The following is a 26,084-nucleotide window of genomic DNA, read 5'->3' as shown; positions in this document are numbered from 1 at the left end:
CACATCCAGATCATCTTCCATGGTGTCAGAGCAATCACAGACATTTTTCATGAGTAATTTTTCGATATTTGAAATCTTCACGAAAGATCTCTTAAATGGAAAGAGAGTGTCCAATTCTGTTTAATGTAAGAGGGGAAACTACACGAGGAAAACAAACTTCTGAAAAATATGTCCTAAAAATCTTGCGTGGGAAGGGGGGAGGAGGGAGGGGGGGAAATTACTCTAGGAAGGAAATTATGCCAGTAAATACAGTACACATTTTCAAGTGTGAGGAGTGTATCATTCATACAGGGAAGAGACCCCCCTCTTCTCTGTATGAATGATACACAAGAAGAAACAACATGGCATATTATGAAACTTTTAAAAACTGACAATCTAATACCCTTATTTACATTTTAAAACAAGTGCAGAATAAGAACCATCTGAAAAAGTGCAATGGAAGTCACAGCTGGACTCTATTGGGAAGCTGGAGGAAAAATTATGCAGATCACCTAATCACCATGCCATTGGATAACAACAACGTTTCAATACAACTATGACTCAACTTATATTTTCATAATACTATTTATTATTTGCTTATGATAAGAATATTTACATATGTTTTATAATGCTAGTTTTCTTGTTGAAGAAATAGATTTGGATAGAATCTGAGGCCTTCAATACTTTCATCTCTGCAAGCTTTCCCATGTTTCTCTGTAGTTATTAACCGCTCTTTAGCCAGGAGAACAGATATACCCAATGTCTGAGCCAATTCTTCTGCAGTCATTGAACCTTGATCTTCCAACTAGAGAGAAAAAAAGTGATAATACTGTTAGACAAGCAAACACATGAAAACAAATTAAATAAAGCTTATGATATTGATATAATATAACAGTAATAAGAAATTTATAACACATTTTATAGCTACATAATTTCGGAATAAACTAGTAAAACTGGAGATAAAATTGAGGTTGTTATAACACAGGCATAACTTGAGAATAAAAATAAGCAAATAATATGACAATGAATGCACAATCCACGAATTCTTGGAAATTGCGATCTTCTAAATCCATTCATCCCTCAAACTACACATTCTAAGTTTTCTGCCTACTCAAGTCAGATGTAAGTGAAGTTGAAGTACATTCCTGATTCAATGGCTCTAAAAGTGATTAAAATTTTTAGTTTGGCTTCCTTTAGAAGAGAAGAAAAACTGGCTGTCCCATGTTGTATATACAGTAGAGAATTATTATATCCCTGTTGTCTTTGCCTTATCAAGTTTCCTTCTGTTCTGCAAGACATATTATGTTTCTGTGTGACTACTTGACTTATCATGTATGTATTTAACCCATCGTTCGACTGCAGATAAATCTTATAAGACCACAACATAGGTTTCTAGAGCACAAAGTATGAAAGAAGTAGAAAATGTCAGGGCAGATATAATAAAAAGCAGGCTACTGTATACCCACAGCTGAATAGTTAAAGGACTCTCGAAATAAAAAAAAAAATCTTTCTCTATTTATATTTACTATATTTACATCTTTATATTTTCTTATTTTTTTTAGTATAAAAATTATACAAGGATGTGAATTTTTAAGAAACCTTATGTATAATAGATATGGACAAAATATGCTTTTCCACTTACTGCAAGAGTTGTATTCTTAACAACATTGGCATCACTGTGGCTCTGAAGCTGCAAGACTTTAACTCCACTATCGAACTCTCGAAGTCGAATAGGGAGATTCAGCTTCTCCAACATGTGACAAGCCTGTATGAGGTCCTCTGGAGACAACAATTCCAAACCCCGTGCACGATTCACTCGACAGTACACATCAGTGAGCGCCATCATGCCACCAACTTCCTACAATGAAGTTATCAAATGTAAAGTAAAATGAATATAGAAATTGCTGATAATACTGTAAAAACAAACTCTTTACAAAGAATGGGCAAACAATAATGAATCATTTAAATGATCATTGACACAAACGTAATATAAATTAATGTTTGTTTGTGAATTCCCTCAAAGACTATTACTGCACGATACAATCATTTCCTTGAAACTGGTTGTGTAGCAAATAGGAGAGAGCCAGGACATACCTCTAGTTTGAGGTCCAGGGTAGACCGGAAGTTGCAAATGAGACAACTGACAAGTACATCAGACCTACTGATATTAACTAAATGTATCAGTTTAGAATTTAACATTTCCAAAACAACAATGTGAAAGATTTTAAAAACATGTCTGGGATTTAAGCTCTACACATTATACTTGAAGCAAAGATAAAGAAATGACATTAATTTGGTGTTGAAATGACTGGTAGAATGGATGCTGATGTCAATTTTCTTGATAAAATTGTATTCAACGATAAAGCTATTTTCCATCTCATTGACAAGGTAAATCGTCATAATAATAATATGGAGTAATGGTATTGAAAATTCACAGGAGGCAGAGGAGGGGAACATGTATGGGATTCATCAAAAGTAAATGTATAGCGCAATTCAAAATCATTATTGGTATTTCAGGTGTAATTTTTGTCACTGAACATTAAAGTAAATTGTAATACATCGAAATGAACAAAATGTACTTAAACTCTAAAAAACTTTAAACAGAACGAAAACTACGTAATAAGTATGTTGAAATAAATTATTATAAATGAATTTTTAATACAGTACCTTGATTGGCTGTTCCAATATGTCTGCCAGTTGTCTTGCAAGTTCTTTGTAATACTGACTCTCACTGCGAAAATCATTTCTTGTAACGGGATCATCAATTCCAAGACTCAGCAAATAAGACTTAAATCTCACTGTTTCGTCTTCTGTAATATCACCCTGTCTTTCCTGAAATACATCACAATAAAATCAAAGAACAACAATTCCTGAGTTCACAGTTTACAATCATTTAACTGTCGGCAAGCTGGGCAGGGTCCATTTTGTATCCCATACCATATAGAATTGAAATATATCAGTCCCCTAACTGTCCATTGTGCAACTCAAATCAAGAAATGGATTCAGAACACCTCAAAATCTGTGCTTCAGTGGCTGACCATGACAATATCTTTGAAAAATATTGTAGTGCAAGAGGTCAAATGACTTTATTATCAAACGCCTGGCATTAGAAAAAAAAAACAACATTTTTTTTGGATCTTGAAAATGAGTGAAGAAATATGGCTGGTTCCTTTTATAGCTGAATATTTAGATTTTCTTTATTCGATGGTAAAAAATAATTACAATTATACTAATATAAATACAAAATTATCTAACATTCCGATGATTGGGTTTGGAGAGATATATATGTATATGGATTATATACATAAATATATACATATTCAAAAATATATCTTCAACTTTATCTAAAGGAACTGTTAGACTTGTGCGATTTTAAGAAAATCAAAATGGTTTGACAGGATTTAGTTAAAAAATAAAATAAAAAAATTTGTACAAAGCCGTTCCACAGATGGCGAGTAGTTATATTTGTGTGGACAGACAGACACGTTCTGTCATTAGTAGGTAGTTTTATGCAGTTTATTATTGCGCACGTGCCTAAAATGAAATTAAAACACAATTCAAAGAAAATAACGTAGGTTACATTAAGTACCCCACTTAGCTTACAGCGTGTGCATTTCAAGTCAGCTTGCGGAGATTTTGAGTAGACAGTAGAAAATTCAATATAACAGTCAATGCCAGAGAGCAATGGGTATTGGAACGTTATGGATTGCAGACAGAAAGTGGGACGAGCTTGCAAGCACTAAATCTCCTGAAATTGGCCATTATGATAAGGCACCACCAAATTTCGTCGTGGGTGAGAAATGACTTGTAAATTTTACTCACAGCTCTCCCATTCACGGCTCTTTTATATGACGTACATCTACAACACATGTAGATTACCTCCCTTCCAAACAAAGCCATCTTATGGATTTCATCAACCTTAAAAATCCATGATTTCAAGTCGAGTTTAAAAGGGTACTGAAGTGAAAAATTAGGTTGTAGCCAAGTGAAATCCAATAATTCTGGAAATAATTTTAATTGCAATGGTAAAAATCACACATCTCTGAGATAAACAGATTTAGTTATGTACTGGTACCTTTAAAGTATCAATGATATCACACTGCAAATCGTCTGCCTACTATCTGTTGCCCCACATATCAGTACTACATTTCCAATTCGAAATGCAAGAAATACCTTTCCTCTGCTTCTTCTTCACTCGAATTTGTCTTAAGTAATGATTCTAGATTTTGTGGTTGATCTTTTCGATTAGTTATGATGCCACTAGTGCTTTCATTTTGAGGTATTTCATCAATTATTTTACAAATCAACTTTTGTCGCCAAATGACAGACATTTTCTTGTATTTTATTTTGTATACCCAGTCCTGAAGGTTTTGAAAATTGTAGTGTCCCACTTACTGGTTTCTTGTCATGGGACTTGTGGTCAACAGATGCGACCATGGATCTGACATATATTCACTTAAAACTGAAATGCATGTATTTCAGTCTCTAATTATGGAAACATTCCAGATTGCCAGTATATATAAAATGATGTGTTTGCCTTAGATTATTAAGAAATTTTTTGTTGTTAATAATCGTGTTTAGAATATATTCTTCGAAATTTCTCGTAATCCATTTACGTTCTTCAATCTGGTTATCATGGGCACAGGATGTGAAATTTCTTCCATTAATGGATGTTACTGATGTTTTTTAAAATTGATGTAAATTTTTCAGTAACCAGTTCAGGATCATTTCCAAAGAGGATCACCAGAAATGATTATATATTGACTTTTTCCATAATTGTAATACAGAACTTTCGCTGCAGTTGTTAAATTTCATCCTCAAAATTTACCCAAGATGTCAAACTCGTGATGAATGTCTGGAAAATTATTTTTCAGAGTAGTTCTTACTCATGTGTATATTATCATACAAGAAGAGTTTCATTGGTAGTTTTTGATATTTAGTTTATCTACATTCAAAGCTGATTTAGGTGCTTACTTTTAAAACGAATGTCATTCCATTGATCAGTCTGATCTGTGGACAAGCAATTAACTTAAAGCACAAAGATTTAAAATTATAATCCAGAAAAACTATTTAAAAAATAAATTTACAATAATTTTTTCTTTAATTTCGTTATTTTCTGTAACAATGCTACTTGAAGCATGTGGGAAAACAGAGTGGTATAATTACTCTTTTCTAACTATATGCAATCTCTATCTTTTTTCTTTGCCAAATGTCAGTTTACTTTCCCACATATTTGGGGCAGAAAAAGATATCAGATGATATATGGCATTAACATATATGGATTACATGTGGAGATGCTGGATTCGGCAGAACCTATTTTTTTTTTTTTTTTTGGTGTCATAATCTCTTACTCAACAGCCACACAATGAGAATCACTGAAAAAAACATTAATACAAGATCACACTCTGCACCCCATATCGACATGGAAACACCTGAACAGACAATACTTGGAACTTGATCCATGGTCAATTTCTCCTATCCATGCAGAAAATGCGTAAATAAGGAGAGTAGTGCTATGTGCAAAGTTGTCAAGGAAGATAAAACACAGACAAAATACACGTTCTGGTCAATATTAACACTATCTATGCATTTTATGACAGAAGTATAAGCTACATCAAATTTAAAAGTAAAGAATTTGATATAACAAACGAAAGAAGAAACTTATTTTGCATTAAAATATTTTCAGTCAACTTACTCTAATCTTCTGAGAGATATTCTTGGACAAGTTAACCATATCTTTTGCCATTCCCATTAGCTTACTAAGATCTTGAAAAGCTATAGAAATACTCTCATCTGTTGCTTTCTGTTTTTCCTGAATTCCTCGTTCGATACCAACAATGCCAGTCCGTAACTTAATGTTGGGTGCCTAAACAAATAATACAAACATTAACACTCTATAGAAGAAAATACAAAATATGGAACATTTCAGAAAAATGACAACAGCATTAGAAATTTTATTTAAACGAATACGAAGAGTCTTATTGTAAGCAATTGCTTCTGGACAAATGCTTTGTCTATTGATTGATTTGTGTATATAAGGGTTGTTTGAAAATTTCATAGCCTGACATAGAAATTAAACTAGGATTATTCTGAAACGATATTTCTCAACATAATTTCCCTTGAGATTCACACACTTGATTCACCGGTGCTGCAATGCTACTATATCCTCCTTGTACACAAATTCCTCGAGGTCTGCAAAATAGCCTTCTGCTGCTGCGATAACCTTTCATTTGACGAAAATTTCTTCCCAGTCAAGTGAGTTTTGAGCTTTGGGAAAAGAAAGAAGTCTGAGGGTACGAGATCTGGTGAGTAAGGGGGGTGCAGCAATAATCTGAACTGTAGTTTAGCAACAGCAATTGCAGAATGTAAGCAGGTGCATTGTCGTGATGAAACAACACTTTCTTCTTGGCCATACCCAGCTTCTTCTCGCGAATTTTCCCTTTTGGTTGCTGCAGGAGATTTGAATAATATTCTCCGGTTATTGCTGTTCCCTTAGAATCTCAGAACACAGATGCCATGACTTTCCCAGCCCATGGAACAGCTAGTTATTGCTCTCCCCTTTGCTAGATAGTCGATCATGATTATCCCCTTAGAATCCTAGAACACAGATGCCATGACTTTCCCAGCCCATCGAACAGCCATTATTGCTCTCCCCTTTGATTATCCCCTTAGAATCCCAGAACACAGATGCCATGACTTTCCCAGCCCATGGAACAGCTAGTTATTGCTCTCCCCTTTGCTAGATAGTCAATCATGATTATCCCCTTAGAATCCCAGAACACAGCTGCCATGACTTTCCCAGCCCATCGAACAGCCGGTTATTGCTCTCACCTTTGATTATCCCCTTAGAATCCCAGAACACAGATGCCATGACTTTCCCAGCCCATGGAACAGCTAGTTATTGCTCTCCCCTTTGCTAGATAGTCAATCATGATTATCCCCTTAGAATCCCAGAACACAGCTGCCATGACTTTCCCAGCCCATCGAACAGCCGGTTATTGCTCTCACCTTTGATTATCCCCTTAGAATCCCAGAACACAGATGCCATGACTTTCCCAGCCCATGGAACAGCTAGTTATTGCTCTCCCCTTTGCTAGATAGTCAATCACGATTATCCCCTTAGAATCCCAGAACACAGATGCCATGACTTTCCCAGCCCATCGAACAGCCGGTTATTGCTCGACCCTTTGCTAGATAGTCAATCATGATTGTCCCCTTAAAATTCCAGAACACAGATGCCATGACTTTCTCAGCCCATCGAACAGCTTTTGCTTTCTTTGGAGGTGGAGAATCACTGGGTTTCCATTGTTTCGACTGCTACAATAATTTTCCCCATTTTCAGTTTATGGTCATTCAACACCATATTGTGTAGTTTTTCTACGATTTCTTCACTTGTTGCTGTTACTGGACGTTCACTGAGGGGGTCATCTTCCACATGTTTAAATAGTGCCACTCATTGTTTCACAGTCGAAAATGCTGGAGCGAATTCCCTCAGTGTAGCATCCATGTCTGCTTTAATTTCTATTGGACGCATTCCCTTTTTTACAAAATATTTAATGACAGCATGAAGCTCGATATTTTCCATTTTTGCCAATCTGTTCAGTGCACTAATTTCAAAACTGAAGTACACAAAATGTAATGAACAGAAAATTATGAATTTTCGTACTTGAACTAATGTAAAATGGCCGCTAACATTGGCGGCACTGTTGACACATTTTCAATGCCATCTATGTGTCAAGCCATGAACATTTTAAACGAAACTCGTTTTCTACCCTTAAGTTACAACACTTTTAATTTCACATGTACATGGAATTTATAATTTCCACTTTCATAACATTTGTGAAAAAGAACTGAATGTACTCCAGTATTGCAAGAGGTAAACATAAATTTACATTAACTTCTGGAAATGATGAGAGCAATTACATAACTAATAAATATTTTTCCTACCTGAGTTGATGGACCTGAAGGAGATAGGTTTTCCCACTTCTTGAGCTGAAGTGTATCATTAATTATTTGTAGGAAATTATTCTCCAGTCCTTCCTTAAAAGATAACTTTATGTAATTGTTACTACTCCTGCTTACGGGACCTGGGAGTTTTCCTGAAACAATCAGTGATGGTGACACTTTTCTGAGGTTGTGTGTGTGTAATAACAAAATCTTTACACTAAAAATTGTTTTACATAATTTTACAGAACCCAAGTAATAAGAACTATGTGTTTTATTTGGTTAAACGAGCGTTGAGCAGATTCCGCTGATTTTGGAATAGATACCGATGAAGTTAGGTTAGGTTAGTTTAGGCTTTTATTATCCCGTCAAGATGAAGGTGAAAGCGATTGAGTGTGATTTTTTTTTCTATGTTGGCAGTTCAAGTGCATCGGTGTCTATTCCAAAATCGGTGGAATCCGCTAAATGCTCGTTTCACCGTTTTATTTACCTGAAGATGCTTCTGAAAGATGGAAAATAACTTTTTTGCTGCGACTGAAACCGAAAGAACTACTTGCTGTTTCTTCTTCAACAAAAACAACATAACGAAGAGGTAAGGAAAGACATGTAAGACCCCGTGGAATGTCACCTGGGCGACCCCATAGTAAGCGATGGCTACTCAATACAACTTCTCCACTTTCAAATGAGGTCTGTAAATATCAAGAAGTAATACTTTTAATTGAATTATTTGTAATAACAAAGGGAACAGTTCCAGAATGCTATGGTAACATACCTAAGTCGTTGATACACATTTCTTAAAGGCATTTATTAATTTTAAAAATTGAATTAAACTTACAAAACAAATATTACCAGTACAAGTGAACACCCACAGTGTGTGGTGCTTTGCGCTCTTTTAGCTGCATGCAAATTTACCGCTGTGACCTTCAAATTTTGGCAACAATGAGTAAAAATGTGTCAGAAAAGCATGTACACCCTTTGACATGGAAAATGGTCACTCTCCCGTAGCGTGAATTTGTCTGTCATTCAGGTAAAGAACGATTCACATAGAGAAAAATTAAACATTGAGGATGAAGTCAAGTTGTATCAGTGACATATTTATATGCCACGAAACGACATATTCCCTACGAAGCCTTTATGGCTTAGAGGTAGAGCTCTTCTTCTTGTTCCAAAGACCAGAGTTCGAATTTGTGTAAAATGCACAAGTATGAATACAGTGTACACAATGATTCCCGAGCTATGCAGAGGTGGGACTTTGAGCAGTGACCAACTTCCATGTCAGAGAGTTTACTTTCTTGAGGCGAATTGAAGGGGATATTTTTCGGTCTCTCAAAAATGAAAAATTTTGGATTTTGTAAAAATTGACAGTTATAACAGTGCTGCATATCAAATAAAGGCCCATGAGATTTAAAATAATACCAGAATCAGCTCTATAGCTATAGACTTAGTAAGTTAATAGCTCTGGAGTTACAGTTTTATTTCTCAAGATATGAGAAAAATCGGATAATTTTTCACTTCTTGATGACTCAAAAGACAAATTTTATTACAGTCAATATCTTTTAGAATTTGTAGTACTTGATACATCCAAATATAGGCCTACACTTTCGGGTAGAAGGTATACAAATAGATTTACCCTGGACTGAAGAAAGGAGTGCTTTTCCAAGTAGTGCAACATAACGGTGATGGTACTTCTGGGTTACGTGATAATTTCGTGTGAAAATGTATGATATAAGAAATTAAGATATTTGAAACAGGTTTGGTGGGTTTATAGCTTTCGCATGATCACATCGTGTCTTTAGAGTGGTGTGCTATAATTATGAGTTTTTTTTTTACCAAAATGAGGGCAAATCGCAATATAGCGAACGTAGAAGCTCCGCCCACGACCCTTTACACTTTTCCCCTACTAGCTCATCAGACACACTACGTGATAGGCGAGTGTTGTGTCGAATACACATTTCATGTGGATGGGGATAACTTCCCCTACTGGCGTTCGCTATATTGCGATTTATCCAATCTAGATTTTACAAGAGATGTCACACCACTTAATAAGCCAATGTAGTAATTAATACATTAGCAATATTGCGTTTGAAATTAGTACTTGAAAAGCTAACCTTATCCTCTCCGTCATATAATTTCACAGCTTTTTCTCGAATGATAAAATTTTCTCCGGGACCCAAACGGGCTTCAGAGTATTCGAAACGATCCATTATATGAAATAACTTGTTAAAATGTTAATTATGAACTATAATATCAAATAATATATCAGAGATACGTCTAAACTATTACATTCAACCATACTTCCATGGTAGTATATACACTGTTTCGTGACTATATTAATATTATACAGTCACGAAACTCAATACGTAGGGAATATGCATCCATAGTTAGTTGCTAACCACTAGGATCGCTACTATCGCCTCATCACAGACAATGCGAAGTAGTACCGGCACAGTCTATTGTTCCTAGTACTCTCATCACCTCAAGCTTCGTGACTTCTTGTACTAGACTGTGGTACTACTAGTTTTATTTGTCTCGGTTGCTTGCCCTGTAAGAATAAGGTTAGCCAAATTTCTCCTGAGAATATCTCATAATTGTTCATTTTTATCATAAGTGCTCTATACAAATTACGATATAATATAACATTACGATTAAGCATTTAGGCATTTTTATTCATAATATTTCAATTACATTTAGAGATATAAGATTAACATATCACGAATGGATTAAAGTGGACTGAAATTTCTTTCTTCTGTGTGGCATGTGTACACTTGACTGTGCAAAGCATATTACATGCAACTTTTCATTTGTTCAAATTATTCTAAAACGTTTAAAACGGACATTCGCTTTGTACAGTTGGTATTGGTAGTGAACTGTATAAACTGATAGCCGTTAAAAGCGGTGAGTTCAACTACATTTTAGTTTAGAAAATAAATAATTACGAACACAGTGTAGGTATAATTTTAATAAACCATCAGTGAAGCATTAGTATGACATGTTTAGCTATAATACTAGTTATGGTTAGCTAATAAATATACGTTTAAGCACTTTTCTTATACTGGAAGTAGAATAATAGTTGTATTGACATTTCATGGTAGGTACAGGATAATTGATTATAGAGTATACAGATTATTGGATTAATTTGCATGGAATCAGCATGTGTGATGTCAACAGGAAAATGTCGAGTGACGATCCAACATTAGAACGGCACTTTCGAGGGCACCGAGATTCTGTAACGGCCCTTGCTTTTAATCCTACGATGAAACAATTGGCGTCAAGTAGTCTTGATTCAAGTATAATGGTGTGGAATTTTCGTCAGATGAATAGAGCATTTAGGTTAGTAACTTAGTCATTTAATAATCCTACATTTCTATACTTCAATTCATAGGTAGTTCGCTTTCTGATTACATTGACTTTTGTAAGGTAAACTGTTATTTAAGTGGCAACTTATACTTTTAATCAGGTTCAAGCCTCGTACGGATGGAGTGATGGATATCTCTTTTTCTCCATCTAGATAATTTCCCATTACATTGACTTTTGTAAGATAAAATGTTATTTAAGTGGTAACTGATACTTTTAATCAGGTTCAAGGCTCATAAGGATGGCGTGATGGATATCTCTTTTTCTCCATCTGGACAATTGGTAGCTTCTGTTTCACGTGACAGAAGTGTTCGTCTTTGGGTTCCAACAGTTCAAGGAGAAACTGGAGAATTTCGTGCACACACAGGCGCAGTTAGATCAATACATTTTTCACCAGATGGACAGCGAATGGTAACTGCATCTGATGACAAGAGTGTGAAGATATGGGGTGTTTCCCGAAGAAAGTTCATATCTGCTCTTTTAGGTCACAACAATTGGGTCCGTTGTGCTCGATTTTCTCCAAATGGGCAACTCGTCGCTACATGTTCAGATGATAAAACTGTTCGATTGTACGACCCCAACAGTTCTCTGTGTGTTCATGTATTCCAGGAAATAAAAGGTAAATAGATCATTGCGTATACGTCAGAGTATAATTCATATATTTATAAATGTAGATTGCTGCTGTTGTTCTTTGTCCATCTTCAAATTTCATCACATTTGGTTAACATGTACAAGAGAAACATGCATTTATTTGAAAAAAAAAAAAAATGTAAAGTTGGAGTTTTTGAGTTAGGCCCTATTCAAAAATAAAAAATGTTGGATTTTGAAAAATTGAACCAATATTACAGCACGTTATTGTGTAGCATATCAAACGAAAGTCTACACCATGAACTTTAAATTGACACCTGAATGTCTGAGGCTGTGGGTCAAAACCTCGGCTTGATTCATGTGGACTGACACTAGTATTATAGTACATACCGTATTTCGTCTGTTCGTCCATGTTTCACCACACCAAAGAAGTTGCTTTTGCAGTTTCTTCTGGAATTTAACGCATGTTACGTGAAAAAAAAAAAATAATAATAATAATAATAATTTTAAACTGAGAAACCTAAAAAATTGCAGTTTCACCAAAAAATAACTCTGGATATGTCAAGGGTTAGAAACGAAATCATTATCAATCTATAAACTTTATTTCTGGAAAGAAAACATTTATTGCACTCTATGAGATAGGGACTTATAAGTTAAACCACCCTTTGGCATTGGAAATCCTGCAGAAGGAAAATAAAATACTGTTCTCAATATAAAAATGTGAGGGAAAGTGGGAAAATGTGTTAATGAGACATTATATTTGTTATAGTGACATTTCACATAGTTGCTTTCCCCCCGTCCCCGTCAGTGTATTTTATTAACACTACATCATTTTTTAATGTTCATATTATTGATTTATTATTCTAATCAACCTGCTGCCAAGTTAATCTCGTGCTGATAAATATACTTCCACCATTTAATGTTTAAATGGGCTTCCACGTGTACTAGGTAACACTGGATGAGCTTGCCACCTCTATTGGATCTGCTAAGTATCGCATTACAAATGTAATTTAATAAAACAATGAAATAGCCTCTGTCAGCTTTATTTATACATGAATTCATATTTCTCTGCAGGCAGTGCATTAAACGTGGAATTCCATCCTAGTGGAACATGCATCGGAACAGCCATGACAAACAATGTGGTCAAAGTGTATGACATCCGTATGCACAAACTGCTACAGCACTACTGCAGTCATGACGGTGCTGTCAACAAGATTGCATTTCATCCATGTGGCAACTATCTGCTTACAGCTTCGTGTGATTCCACAATGAAGGTATGTTATGTACCTTGTGCTGCAACTACACCAGGATATATGTAATAGAATACGAGTTGGTTGGTTGCTTGGGTGGTGTTTAATGTTAAGTTATTTGACAAAGTTTCAGTCGTCTTGTAACCATTAATGTGCTGAACAATATTAGTAGCATTAGGAAGAGTTTTATATTTCAGTAAGTGATCTTCACATTATGAGGAAGAAGAATGGTCAAGTGAAAAATAAAATGAAGCAAATGCAGTTATCATACACAACTGGAAAATAGGGAAATTGAAGAAAATCATTGGCATGGATTAGTACCTACCAGTCCAACTAAACAGAGGTTAAGTGAAGATCGGAATTCGAACTGGGACAAATTATACGTGACAGGTGGTGGACAGTCTGCTCAATCAGCAATTGTGGTGGAAAGTAACTCATAACAAGATCGTTGACCAGGTACGTGTAGACGACAGAGAATTGGCTGAATTGCAGATTGCGCTGGAGGAAGCGAGACAGAACCAGGAAATGCTGAGATCAAGAATACAGAAGAAGAAAACATATGTGAAGAAATCAGGTAAGAGTGGATTAAGTACCACAAATGCAATGAAGTTTAGTGACACGAATAAAAAGTCAAGTGATTTGGGAAGTGATTTAACCAGATTAGTGGGAAGGAAGGTCAGTGTCTAGAGGAGAAGTGAAATTGTTTCTGTGGGTGCAAGGGCTGAAATGGCGAGAAGTGAAGAGAAGAAAAAGAAAGACGAGTTTATAACAAAAGGGTGAAGTGGATCTTTCAGGTCCAGAGATGGCTAAGGACATAGTAAGTAAAATAAAATATTGTGACAGCCGGGATACGATCTCGCGTCCGGCAGAAGGAGGGCAAGGTCGGCGGTGCCTTGGCGCAGCAAATGAAGTTCCTGGGGCATGTGCTGTGGCGTAGAGAGGAGAGACGGCGACTGCGGCAGAGAGGGGGAAGTAATGCGCCTGCGACTGAGGGGAGAAATAGAGAGGCGCCATCTTCTGGGCATCTGTAGAAATTTCCCTCATCGTACTTTCCGGAAACTATGGTTTAGTTATAAATACGACACGCGAGTGAACTTGAGCAGTGAGTTGCAGTCGTTGCTAGTTTTGGACAGCAAGGCAGTCTTGTGTAGCAGTGAAGCCAGCTTCGAGACCGGAGTTCGACTTAAGTTGTGTCCGTAACTGTGGGAGCCGGACGTCATGAGTTTGAGTGCAGTGGACCACAGTTGGGGGACCTGAGTTTGAAGTTCAGTGGACTCTGTCTGAAGGTCTGGGGTTCGAGATACTGTGAACTCGAGTGACTGAGCTAGAAGAACTAGCCAAGGCAAACGAACTGTGAACTGAGAACTGACAGTTCTGATTTGTAAATAGTGCTTTGTGAATATTAGTTAAGATTAGCAGTACATTGTTTTTCTCAATAATCCAAGTAAATTGTCATTGTCGTCTGTGGAGTGCAATAACGAATACTGTGTTTCTGTGTGGAGTGGAAATCCCATTGTTGACGGGAGTGTTTACATTCAATTATAGAAAGTGATTATTGTTGTTTTGTATAAAAGTTACATTATTGTTTTGTATTAAAGTCACAATATGAATTAGAGGAGTGTAATAGAAAGTTAAGACGATAGAGATAATGAAAATAGGTGTGGAGTATGGTGGAGGAGGCTAGCTAGGATAGCAAAGTATAATATGTAGAAAATGGAATGTACACAAGAACAGACATAATAACGAACATATTGGACAATGGTGTAGTATGTTTTAGTAACAAGTATTATTAGAAACAGTGTGTGTTCGATATAGACTAAGTGAACTGAAAATCAAGAACGGAGTGATAAAAGTGTCAATTTTGAATGAATTAGAGGAGTGTAATAGGAAGCAAAGTAAAACAATAGAGATAATGAAAATAGGTGAGTATGGTGGGGGAGGCTAGCTAGGATAATGAAGTATAATATGTAGAAAATTAGTGAGATCTGAAAATGGAATGTAGACAAGAAACAGACATAATAACGAACATATTGGACAATGGAGTAGTATGTTTTAATAACAAGTATTGTTAGAAACAGTGTGTTCGATATAAGTGAACTGAAAATCAAGAACAGAGTTGTAAAAGTGTCAATTTTGAAAGATATGAATTAAGTTATTAGGTTTTAAAAATGGGAATACTGACCAATTTAAATGGGGTCGAAAGTTAAATTATAAGAGCATCTACAAAAGAAATATCTGTAATGAATGTAATTGTGGCACCGGACACAAAATTGTGTAATCCACGTTACATGGATGTAAATGTTGACATCCAATATATATCATCATATCAAGTAATTTTCACATATTAATAGGTCCTTTTCTACCAACATAAGATTTGGTGGAGACAACATTTCAATCTTTTGTAGATGTTTGGCCAAGAAATCATGTTGGTCAAGAACTTTGAATTTTTCCATAATAAATTTTAGACCTTTTCTTGTACACTACATAAATTACGGAGAAGATATTCTGATATTTACATAGTACACATTCTTTGAAGTAATTCCTATTGTTCAGTCGATAATAATCTTCCATAATGGATTTGCTGATTTAAATGAAAGAGATTAGCTTTGTTTTCCCATTACACAGCTATATTTCTTATAGGGGAGTAATATTCATGTCCATGGAAGGAACACAATCTGTATACTATATATATATATATATATATATATATGTCTATATTCATAATGATGTCAGATATGCAACAGTACAGATCACGATGAAACAGCCCAGAATAAAACTTTCTAGAATCTAGCATTCTTCTGATTGTGTGTGTGGTGGAAACTACTCGTACTTTGGGCCTGATGATTATACAGTGAAATAGTAAAGGTTTTATGTGAAGTGTAATGATGACAAATTATTTCTTAGAAATATAGTGTTAAATGTTGTGTAATCAAGCTGTATACAAATTACTTGTTCTGTAGAGCTTGGTTACCTGTTAGTATTTTCTTTTTCGTTTATTTTTCTTCGTTTTCCTCTGCATTCACTCTTCATCTTTCTACTTTTTCTTCCTCTTCTATAATAAATGTCAAGAACGAAGGCAGGCCTAGTTAAAGAATTCTACACATGTATTGTCATATGGTCTTGTGAATCATTTCCAGACACTGAAATGCCACGTCAGTTGTATTATGCTTGGTTATTGGTTAATTTTTAATTAACTTCGTATTAGTTATGATTATAATAATAAAATTAATTCTTTTAGGAAAAGAGATGTAGAAAATATGGCATTATTCATACAAAAATGTCATAAAACATTTCTATACCAGTACCTAATTGAAATAGCCAACTATATGCATGGCATTGAATTCCATGCTTGTACATATTTTTAATGTAGCTATTCATTCTGAATATGTCCAGTTGTAATTTGATCAACTGATGACTTTCCATCAACTTGATGATTCCATCCATTTGGTGAATCACGTGAAATTTTTATTAGACAAAATTACGTGGGACAGATTTCTGTTCCGTACTTTTTCTCACTTCACTGTTGCTTTCTTATCACATAATTTTTTTCATCGATGATGAATAGCGTAATTGACTTATAAGGATATCTGTGAACCTGACAAGTTGTTGCCTTTTTTACTTCAGGTGATGGATCTGCTGGAGGGGCGCCCCATCTACACGCTTCAAGGGCATGAGGGTTCTATAACTTCAGTTGCATTTTCAGCAAATGGTGAATACTTTGCTTCTGGTGGCGCTGATCAGCAGGTACGAATAATTCTGTTCCTGAGTTTCTTGATCACTTTGTTTTTCCTCAAATACTTGAAATTATTTTGTTTAATATGTGTGTCTGCAACAGTAAAAGTTTGATGTTTATGTTTTTTTTTCATGCTTCCGAATTACATGAAAAACTTATCAGCATAAATGTAATTTTTATTATTTTATTTATATATTTTTATCCAATGGCAGGGCCCTTAACTTGTCATTATTTGCCCTGAGTCTATGAGCAGCTCATAGATGTCATTAGTGCTGAGAAGCATAGGCCACTTAGTTTGTCAGAGACTGTCCAGAGTGCACCACAGGTGGTGGGTCCACATTGCAGTCATGATGAATGATCAATCAATCTTCTTAATGTATCCAGCTGTTTGCTGACAACATAAAGTCCACTATAGTTACTGTAGTAATAAATAATGATAATTGAGAATTATTGAGATGTTACAGGGGAACTATATTTGTTTTTTGAAAGATGGGACATGACAGTTAAGCGGCCAAGCTTGGAACTACAGTGCTATGTTGTCAAATTGGACTACCATGCTGCCAGCTGATAGAAGCTAGCAATTGACGTTAAGATGGCTGACGTTAAAACATTCATTGACAATTGACGCAAAAATAAGAAAACAATACAAAAATCGACAGAGAATCAAACACGAAATGTACCAATGCTAACATTGTGCACAATAAATGTCGCCAAGAGAGCTATTAAGCATTTGCCACGTGGGAACGGTAAGTTTGGCAATTCATCTGTTGTTACCATAGCAACAGGCCTACCACACTATGTGACATTCAGTTGTTTTTCCGATCATAACGCTCCTGTCATGTCCCATCTTTCAAAAAAACAACTATAGAGTACCTGGAGAAAACCCCTATGTTGCCTGGACCATGTTCTTGCCCAACACAAGTTATAAATTCTGGGCATAATGGGATTTGAACCAGAGTCCCCTGGCTTATAAGCCGAGCATTCTAGCACTTAGTCACTGTTGCGATTTTAACTCTAAATATTTCATCTGTATTAACCATAAATAAGATGTAGTTGCTAATTTACTATAGTTTGGTGTAAGAAACCATTACGGTATTTGTTTTCAACATCTGATGTATTCTCTTCTTCAAAATTCGTCAGGGTTTTAGTTTTATTTAATTTTGTTGCTCTGAACTGAACTGTAGGAAATTTATGTTTTTTTTTTATGTCATGTGAAAAATTTTTGGGAGAATTTTCTAGTCGAACTGCAATGTGGACCAAAGTTTCCTCAGTAAGCACTCGATGTAGATGGCCGGTTTTATTTTTTATAATACTACCAGTGTTCCAAAATTTGTCTCTATTAATCGATGAACTGTTGAAAGACTTGTAACATCAACTCTAGAAAATTGTTGCTCAAAGATTATTATTAGAAGGTGATTGGTGTGGGTCAAACAAAACCTATCTCAACACTGTATCAGGTGTCTCTCAATGCTTGGAAGAAGACAGTGCGTGCAGCGAGAGGAAAAGCTTCATGCAACAGCCCAAGAGTTCATTTAAGGAATTAGAAATTTTGTCAGTATCGAATATTGTCAATAATATTGAACATCATTGAGATGGAAAGATACACTTACATAGCATTGATGAATGGACGCAACAAGCTGCAGACTTAATGCGAAAGGAACAAGAAGAAGAAGAATATTGAACATTTAAGATCATTAGTAATGATTTGTCATTCTAATAGATTGAGAATTGTTTTTCAGTATTCATAATGCCATGAAAAATTTATCAATATAGTATTATTGATTGCATGTTTGTTCTATCAATTTTTTTTATTAGTATTGCCTCAACCAAGGATGAGTACACATCAGGTACAGAGTGTCAAGTGAGTACTGATTTTGTGAGTTCATATCGTGATATGTTAGAAGAATTGTGAGTCTAAACAAAAAAAAAAAAAAAAAAAAAAAAAAAAATTATATATATATACACAAATAAATTAAAATGTTTCATCGATGTTCGTCATCTCAAAGGAAAAAATAAACCTGTGCAAATGGAAGTAATGAAAAACAATTCTTTAGGCCAAATAAAAGAAATTCAAGGTTTTAGTATCTCTTTATTTCAAGTTTTTCAAGTGTCACAATTGCCACATGTGCACTAATGTGATCCTTAGCAGTGTGGCACGACATTCGTGGGAGTACTAACAATATTATTGATACCATGCACATATCAGGATTGAAAGATTGATGGAAATATTGACAATGCATATTTTCAGTGTTTTTCGTGTAGAAAATCTTTTAATAATATTTAGCATCCGCGGTAGAGTTGGATTCTTTACATATTCCATAGTTGCTTTAGTTTAGTATTTCGATATAATGTAGATTATGTGCTAGATAGTTGTGTCCTGTATGAATTCTCAATTTTGCTGTTGTAAGATATGTTGCATTTATTTTACGAATTCATTCAACAGATACTGGTATGGAAGACAAACTTTGATCGTCAAGATTTGCTGCGAGAATTTCCTCAGCAGTCTCCTCAGTCATATCTGAAAGAGGCATCGTCCGAAATAAACTCGCCAGACACATTTCAAGTTGATGCACGGAAGGCTATATCAGACAAGAGCCAGCCTGACATTGTTGTGAGTATAACTCTTTTAATGAGAAACATACTAGTTTGATACAAGGTAAGCAGGTGCAAGTACAGCTACTCATTTATTAATTTTATTGTAGATCAAAAGATTGTTTTTCAGTTTTTTCATATTATATGGCTAACTAGCACTTTCCTCAAATTCTTCTAGCCTTGCAGAGTTGAATTTCATTTCTGAGAGGGACGCATCTATAAGACAGAACTTATAACCCTGAATAGGAAATGCATTTTTCCCTGAGTTCTCTTATTCAGGAATAGGATTTTTTGATATACCGGTACCATAAATATATGATGCAGGACATCAAACTTTACTTCCCATACTGTTGTCTTTGGTCAATATTGAATCCACCAATCTCAGCATGATGTCCACTCGACCTCAAAGAACAATTTGATATGACGTGTCTGTACATTGATGTGGTTTTCCATCATATCGCTGAAACCTATACATTGCAGTGCTGAGAGTGAATCTGAATGTTGAATATAGAGGTGGTAATTTTGCCTTAATTTTATTTACGTGTGTATTATGTTGTATTATTTTATTAGATGGCGATCTTAATTCTTTGTTTTTTATTTTAACCCATTAACGCCCAAATTATTTTTATTTAAAAAAAAACGAAAATAATATATCTATTTCATAAATTTAATCCATAAGATGCCAAGAATATGTTTTGTTTATTCTGCCGTGCACAAAGTAGCTGAAAATCACCCGGTCTATAAATAGACCGCTGGGCACTTATGATATCTGCGTATTCATTTGCAATAAAGTAAATATATTTTTTTGTGTATTTAATTTAGTATAACCAGGGACATTTACACCAATATAAATAAATTTATTTATGACAGTTTTAGTATTTAATGCAACAATACAATGCTGCAGCAATAATGGAACACATTTATTTTAGTAATATCTGTTTTTACCGAGTATGGTAAGGCTCAAAGCATCTTTGACAGAGAGTTTCATCACACTTCTTGCGGAATGTTACTGGTCTGCATTTACACCATTCCATCCGACAGTGTTTCTGAGAGGGTTGTTTTGCCATGAAGTGACCCCTACTAATCTATCCTCATACCAAATTTCACTCCTCGAGGTGATGAAATAGGGCGCCCCATTCTCTTGCAGTTCGAAAACATCTAGAGATATTGAACAGCCAAGCATCGTCGGAATTCAAGTAGGTCCAGGGAGTCTCGTCCATGTATTTCTCTGTAGACAATCCAACCATTTACTATAGCCATATCCAGCATTCTGACAAAGAAATCTCAGTACCACGTTTTTCCATGGATTGAAGTGGCATATTTTCCTGCTAACCAATCATGATGGTCCACTCCACTCATGTACTTACCGTATTTCTTTATGACCTGTGAAGTAACTCTTAGCGCATCTGGCCATGAAACCAGGTGGCCCGGGTTCGATTCCAGTCGGGGCAAGTTACCTGGTTGAGATTTTTCCGGCGTTTTCTCTCAACCCAATATAAGCAAATGCTGGCTAACTTTCGGTGCTGGACCCCGGACTCATTTCACTGGCATTATTATCTTCATCTCATACAGATACTAAATAACCTAAGATGTTGATAAAGCGTCATGAAATAACCTACTAAAAAAATATGACCTGTGGTTGCTGCACACTTAAATTCTGTCTTACATTTCTTTTCCACCTGCTTGCAGAAGCCCCTATATCAAAGTTTGATCCTACAGGTACACATCTGTTGTCATCCCACTTCACGAACAGAATTTCACTATTAGTGTCAAATGTATAATCGTAGGACTCTCGTACTGCATTCTATAGTAATTTCGTATACTGAAGAGTAAAGGCATCCATTCTGTTTTCTCTCACAGTTCCTATAACCCGGAAACCAAGATCCTGAAGGTGGAGACCTTTTGCTCCACCTTCATGATCTTGTAAAAAAAAATATAAAATTATGTGTCGTGAGCATGAGGATGTACAATGCAATCGAGCACATTCAGCACAACTCTGCTGCCTAAGACTAAATCGTGCCTATTACTGATGTCATTTCAGCTGTGTCCTTACCAGAGATTTTTTACACAGGGAATAGAAAACCTCAATGTGATGTTGGACACAGAAGAAATTAGTCAAAAGTGATACCATCTGACATAATATTACGAAAGAAAATGAAGCAATATATCGTAAACAAGTAAATCCTTGGCGCTACAGCCCATGAAGGGCAAAGATCGACTAGCCGGCTGCTGACCTCACATCCACATGCCGAAGCAGAGGTGGACGATCATCCAATCAGAATGGAAGTATCTTGTGGTTAGCACGATGATCCTCTCAGCCGTTATAGCTGGTTTGCGAAACCGGATTTTCGCTACCTATCGTAGCTCCCTAAGTGCATTACGATGCTGGGTGGGCACCGGTCCCATACACTGGCCGAAATTTCGTGACAAAATTTCTTCCCCCATGAGGACTCGAACCAGCGTGCATTCCGTAACGCGAGTCCTAGACAGGATGCCTTAGACCACGACGCCAGAGCATGGGACAGCAATATATCGTGCCATTACAATATTTAATTTTTTCCTGTTTACTGTTATAATATGTTGGTGAAAATAGGCTGCATTGTTTTCTTTATTGGTCGAGATATACTATTGCATATTTTATAGACCACTGTACTTAGGAGTAAAAAGGAATATATCCGTTGTTCAAAAATGTATACACTGCAGACGTACACTGTATCACATTTATTTCCAATTTAGGGCATACAATAACACGTTCTGGGGATCGAATAGGTGCTAATCATCTTTCAGATGCTAATCTACTTGCAATAGCACAGTACTACTGCCGATAGTCACTTGCTGATATCAGCTGTTGCGGTACAGAGTGCAATGACACACCTTTCTCCACTGTTATTTTCACGTGATATCATAAGTGCCCAGCGGTCTATTTATAGACCGCAGCCGTTTCAGTCCATATTGCTCCAATTATTTTACATAAATCTGTGTTTTTCTTGTGCGATGCAATAGTAGTAACCTTGACACTACTAAATCACAAATCAATAACAATATCGAGACATAATACGGAAAATTAATTATATTCTTTACACAGTGCGACATCATTTTATACCTAACTAATTCGAACTAAGATACCTTAATGAATTCTTATTTTTGAAGGAGGATAAAATGTTGGCAAGTTTAGTTAACATCTTACATGATATATTTATGGTGATCATTAATATTGAATCAGTGGGGCGCCAATAAAAAAATCTAATGTAGTCGAGTGTGCAAGGGTCTATAAATAGACCGCTGGGCGTTAATGGGTTAAGATTTCTTTTATTTCTTATTTGTCTGATCCATTGTATTATACTGTGGTTTCGTTGTGACAAAGTAATGTATTTGGCTTAGAGGGGTTTTTTACCTTTGTCATTAAATTATTTGTGACTTTTCTTGGATATTGACGTGAGTAGATTAGGACTAAATTGGGTATGACAGGAAATTGGTTCAATTAATATAAATTTAAGAGGTAAAATTATAATGGAGAGGAGTAATGAGATAGTGAAGCAAAAGCAATGTTTAGTAATTTAAACAGTCTCAAGTCATTAAAAGATTATAAAGAAACGAAAATCGTATGGGGACAAAAGGAATACATAAGAATTAATACCAGGGAAGAATGAATGTGATTAGCATGGTGGAGAATGGAAATTCAGAAGTTAAAGAATAGAAGAGAAAACATGAGAAAAAAATATATGCTCTTCCTGCAATCAAAAAGAAGATGCGATATAAAATCTACTACCTTGTCTGGAAAATGAGAGAACAAGGAAAATAATTATTGAAGAACCAATGCCAAAGCTTAATGTAAAAAATTATAAAATGAAAGAAAATTGAAGAAACCAGGAAAATTGTTATATATAATTAAGAAAAAGTGGAAAGAGAAAACTAAGCTATAAACAGAAGTAGATTTACAAGGACTAGTAAATAAGGAGAATGAGTAAGTGTTATGAAATAACTTAACTAAGATAAATATCAGTACTACATAGTATATAGTATAAAGTAATAATGGATAGTAGTAAACATTTAGTTAGGATAAATACCTGGAAAGCAGGAATGTAAGAGGACCACCATTAACAGATGATGTACAAAATGTGTATAATTTGATGATGGTAAACATACATACTTATCATGGCTTTAGTGGTATTCATTCAAGTACAGAGAGAGTCACTAAAGTACGAACCAGCACACCTATTTGTGCTAACATCGAGTGTGGCTCTTATTGCCTTGTGCAGTTATCATAGTGTGGCAGTGATACAACCATACAAATGAAGTTTCCTAGGCAATGTATGGAATAAAAACAGTTAAAAAGTTACTTACCAATTTGAAGAAAGGAGGTGCCTTTATTCACTTATTTTTGGCACTTCTTTAAGAAACTACCTATCACCCACTATAATTCTCGTTGAGAAATGGTGGCAATCTCCTGATGCATATTAAGTTAAAGTTTTTCCAGGGTATGTGAATTTGTCTTGTATGCAATATCTTTCAATTTAGCCCAGAGGCAAAAGTTGCATGGGGTTAAGTTAAGTGATAGGGTCACAATTCCCTTCTAAAAGCTGTGTTCTTGTTGAACAAACTCTTAATTTCTGTCATCAAAACATTAGTTGTGTGAGCTATGGCAGAGTCCTGTTGAAAAAAGGTCAAAGCATTCTCCCTGTCAGTTAATTAAAAAAAAAATATACATATTCTATGTTCCTTTGGCTCCAAATGGTGCACCATATACCAATTTTCTCATTGTGGAGGAGACCTTGATGAAGTCTAGAGCAGTGTTTCTCAAACTTTTTTATCCATGAAACCCTTTTAAACCCAAAATAAAACTGTGAAACCCAATGAACCCAGCGGAATACTCGTGGAGGTGTGTGTGTGTGTGTGTGTGCGTGCGTGCGTGCATACGCGGTTGCTTCGAATCTTACCATACTAAAGGAAATTTTTGACAATGAAATGGACTTCATAATAATATTATAATGTATGTAGTTTAATTTTTGTCTTCTAGTCTGCTTTCAAAAAACCTGAAAATTATAATTTATAAAACAGTTATATTACTGGTTGTTCTGTATGGTTGTGAAACTTGGACTCTCACTTTGAGAGAGGAACAGACGCTAAGGGTGTTTGAGAATAAGGTGCTTAGAAAAAATATTTGGGGCTAAGAGGGATGAAGTTAGAGGAGAATGGAGAAAGTTACATAACACAGAACTGCATGAATTGTATTTTTCACCTAACATCATTAGGAACATTAAATCCAGATGCTTGAGATGGGCAGGGCATGTAACACTTATGGGCAAATCCAGAAATGCATATAGAGTGTTAGTTGGGAGTCCGAAGGGAATAAGACTGTTAGGGTGACTGAAACGTAGATGGGAAGGTAATATTAAAATAGATTTGAGAGAGGTGGGATATGATGGTAAGGATTGGATTAATCTTACTCAGGATACGGACCAATGACGGGCTTATATGAGGGCTGCAATGAACCTCCGGGTTCTCTAAAAGCCATTTGTAAAAGTATGTAGTTTAATTAACATTATAAAACAATTGATAAAGAAACGTTGATTCATACGGGATTAGAAAAGTATTACATTTTTCATGCTTCGTGTTGAAATGTCTTCTGTATCACAGTAGATATATCTTTAAATCTCTCCATTGACAATATGTTAATAAACATGGAAATTTCTCTTCAAGGAAATGGCTGTTGAATCTAAAGATTCAGAGAAGAGTAATATTCTTCTGGACACAGCTGCTAACTGCAACACTTCTGAAACACAAGGAATTGTGAGGGACGAGAATTTCAACCCCAACAAATACAAGGCAAAAGATGATCATGGTGACAGTCCTTCACTTGTCACAGTGCGAGCAAAATACTCAAAACAAAAGCATCACTCGATTCATACTTCCTCGTCTGATAGCAGTAAAAGTCACATATCCCCCAATCAGAGTACTGATGGTGATAACAGTCAAGTGTTGACAACATTGGAAAATCTTTGTGGCCAAGTTGAGACATTGAGGCAAACAGTGTTGCTAATGGAACAGAGATTGACTATCCTTGAAGATAAGGTTAAAGATGCTTCAATTTAACTGAAACAGTAACATTTTTTTAGAAAAGTATTTATAGTGACTATCTCTTATGCAGTCTTCGAATAAGATTAATAGTTGATATGACTGCAGTGTTTCATACATAGGAAAGATGATATTTGTTTTAATGTCAAAGACAACATTTTAAAATTATTAGCTTTTTTTATTAAAATATTAATGCATTATCAACATTATTCTTTATAGTATCTGTCATTTTACATTATGGTCTTAAAAATTGTACGAGACGAAAGTGAAGATCTGCAAAGCAGCTTATGTACACAATAATAACTGTTTTAAACTAAGTGCTTAAAACAAATGTATTAAGAAGAATAATAACAAAAACATTCTGAAGGCATATGGAAAGCTATATCATTAGAAAAGATAAGATAAAAGTTTTTTGTGTGCATGCTACGAAACTATAATTCTTATATTTTCATGAATAAAATAATATTTCTGTTTAATGCTGTTGTTGCTGTGGCTTATTATTTTTCTTCTTCACTCCTCAGTGGATACATGCTTCGTCTTATCTCCAGAGGCAGAACTCTTAGTGGTAC

At 35.3% G+C, this 26,084-nt stretch overlaps 2 protein-coding genes across 9 annotated transcripts; one reads left to right on the top strand and one right to left on the bottom strand.

The window, feature by feature from the left end:
• Positions 1-545: 545 nt before the first annotated feature.
• Positions 546-10,368, bottom strand: Vps36 (vacuolar protein sorting 36). 4 transcript variants are annotated; one of them, XM_069847111.1, is made up of 7 exons: positions 10,219-10,368; positions 8,414-8,612; positions 7,927-8,078; positions 5,675-5,845; positions 2,647-2,811; positions 1,622-1,837; positions 546-784 (listed from the first exon to the last, which is right to left on the bottom strand). In XM_069847111.1, exons 1-7 carry the CDS (start codon positions 10,222-10,224, stop codon positions 611-613), a joined length of 1,083 nt encoding a protein of 360 aa, XP_069703212.1. In that variant the 5' UTR covers positions 10,225-10,368; the 3' UTR covers positions 546-610. The 4 variants fall into 4 exon arrangements, with proteins under 4 accessions (XP_069703212.1, XP_069703211.1, XP_069703209.1 ...); XM_069847110.1 differs by having other exon boundaries at positions 10,207-10,366; XM_069847108.1 differs by having other exon boundaries at positions 10,032-10,313.
• Positions 10,369-10,373: 5 nt separating this feature from the next.
• On the top strand, positions 10,374-25,995 carry LOC138714876 (POC1 centriolar protein homolog A-like). 5 transcript variants are annotated; one of them, XM_069847106.1, is made up of 7 exons: positions 10,374-10,478; positions 11,092-11,253; positions 11,502-11,896; positions 12,940-13,139; positions 16,740-16,859; positions 19,292-19,459; positions 25,141-25,995. In XM_069847106.1, the coding sequence occupies exons 2-7, from the start codon at positions 11,096-11,098 to the stop codon at positions 25,531-25,533; spliced, it is 1,434 nt and encodes a 477-aa protein (XP_069703207.1). In that variant the 5' UTR covers positions 10,374-10,478; positions 11,092-11,095; the 3' UTR covers positions 25,534-25,995. The 5 variants fall into 5 exon arrangements, with proteins under 5 accessions (XP_069703207.1, XP_069703206.1, XP_069703205.1 ...); XM_069847105.1 differs by lacking the exon at positions 10,374-10,478 and adding an exon at positions 10,585-10,868; XM_069847104.1 differs by lacking the exon at positions 10,374-10,478 and adding an exon at positions 10,586-10,818.
• Positions 25,996-26,084: the final 89 nt, after the last annotated feature.

Source organism: Periplaneta americana, chromosome 15 (genome assembly GCF_040183065.1).
Source record: "Periplaneta americana isolate PAMFEO1 chromosome 15, P.americana_PAMFEO1_priV1, whole genome shotgun sequence".
Classification (NCBI taxonomy): domain Eukaryota; kingdom Metazoa; phylum Arthropoda; class Insecta; order Blattodea; family Blattidae; genus Periplaneta; species Periplaneta americana.
Note: the sequence above shows the minus strand (reverse complement) of the source record. Positions and strands in the feature narration are given on the sequence as shown.

Excerpts from the sequence above, each read along its gene's own strand:
- Vps36 (XM_069847108.1), bottom strand. The coding sequence starts at position 10,127 with ATGGATCGTTTCGAATACTCTGAAGCCCGTTTGGGTCCCGGAGAAAAT. Across the intron at positions 8,079-8,413 it reads TCTTTCAGAAGCATCTTCAG|GAAAACTCCCAGGTCCCGTA; the intron begins GTAAATAAAACG and ends TGATTGTTTCAG. Across the intron at positions 1,838-2,646 it reads TATTGGAACAGCCAATCAAG|GAAGTTGGTGGCATGATGGC; the intron begins GTACTGTATTAA and ends ACTTCATTGTAG.
- LOC138714876 (XM_069847103.1), top strand. The coding sequence starts at position 11,075 with ATGTGTGATGTCAACAGGAAAATGTCGAGTGACGATCCAACATTAGAA. Across the intron at positions 13,140-16,739 it reads CGTGTGATTCCACAATGAAG|GTGATGGATCTGCTGGAGGG; the intron begins GTATGTTATGTA and ends TTTTTACTTCAG. Across the intron at positions 16,860-19,291 it reads CTGGTGGCGCTGATCAGCAG|ATACTGGTATGGAAGACAAA; the intron begins GTACGAATAATT and ends TTCATTCAACAG.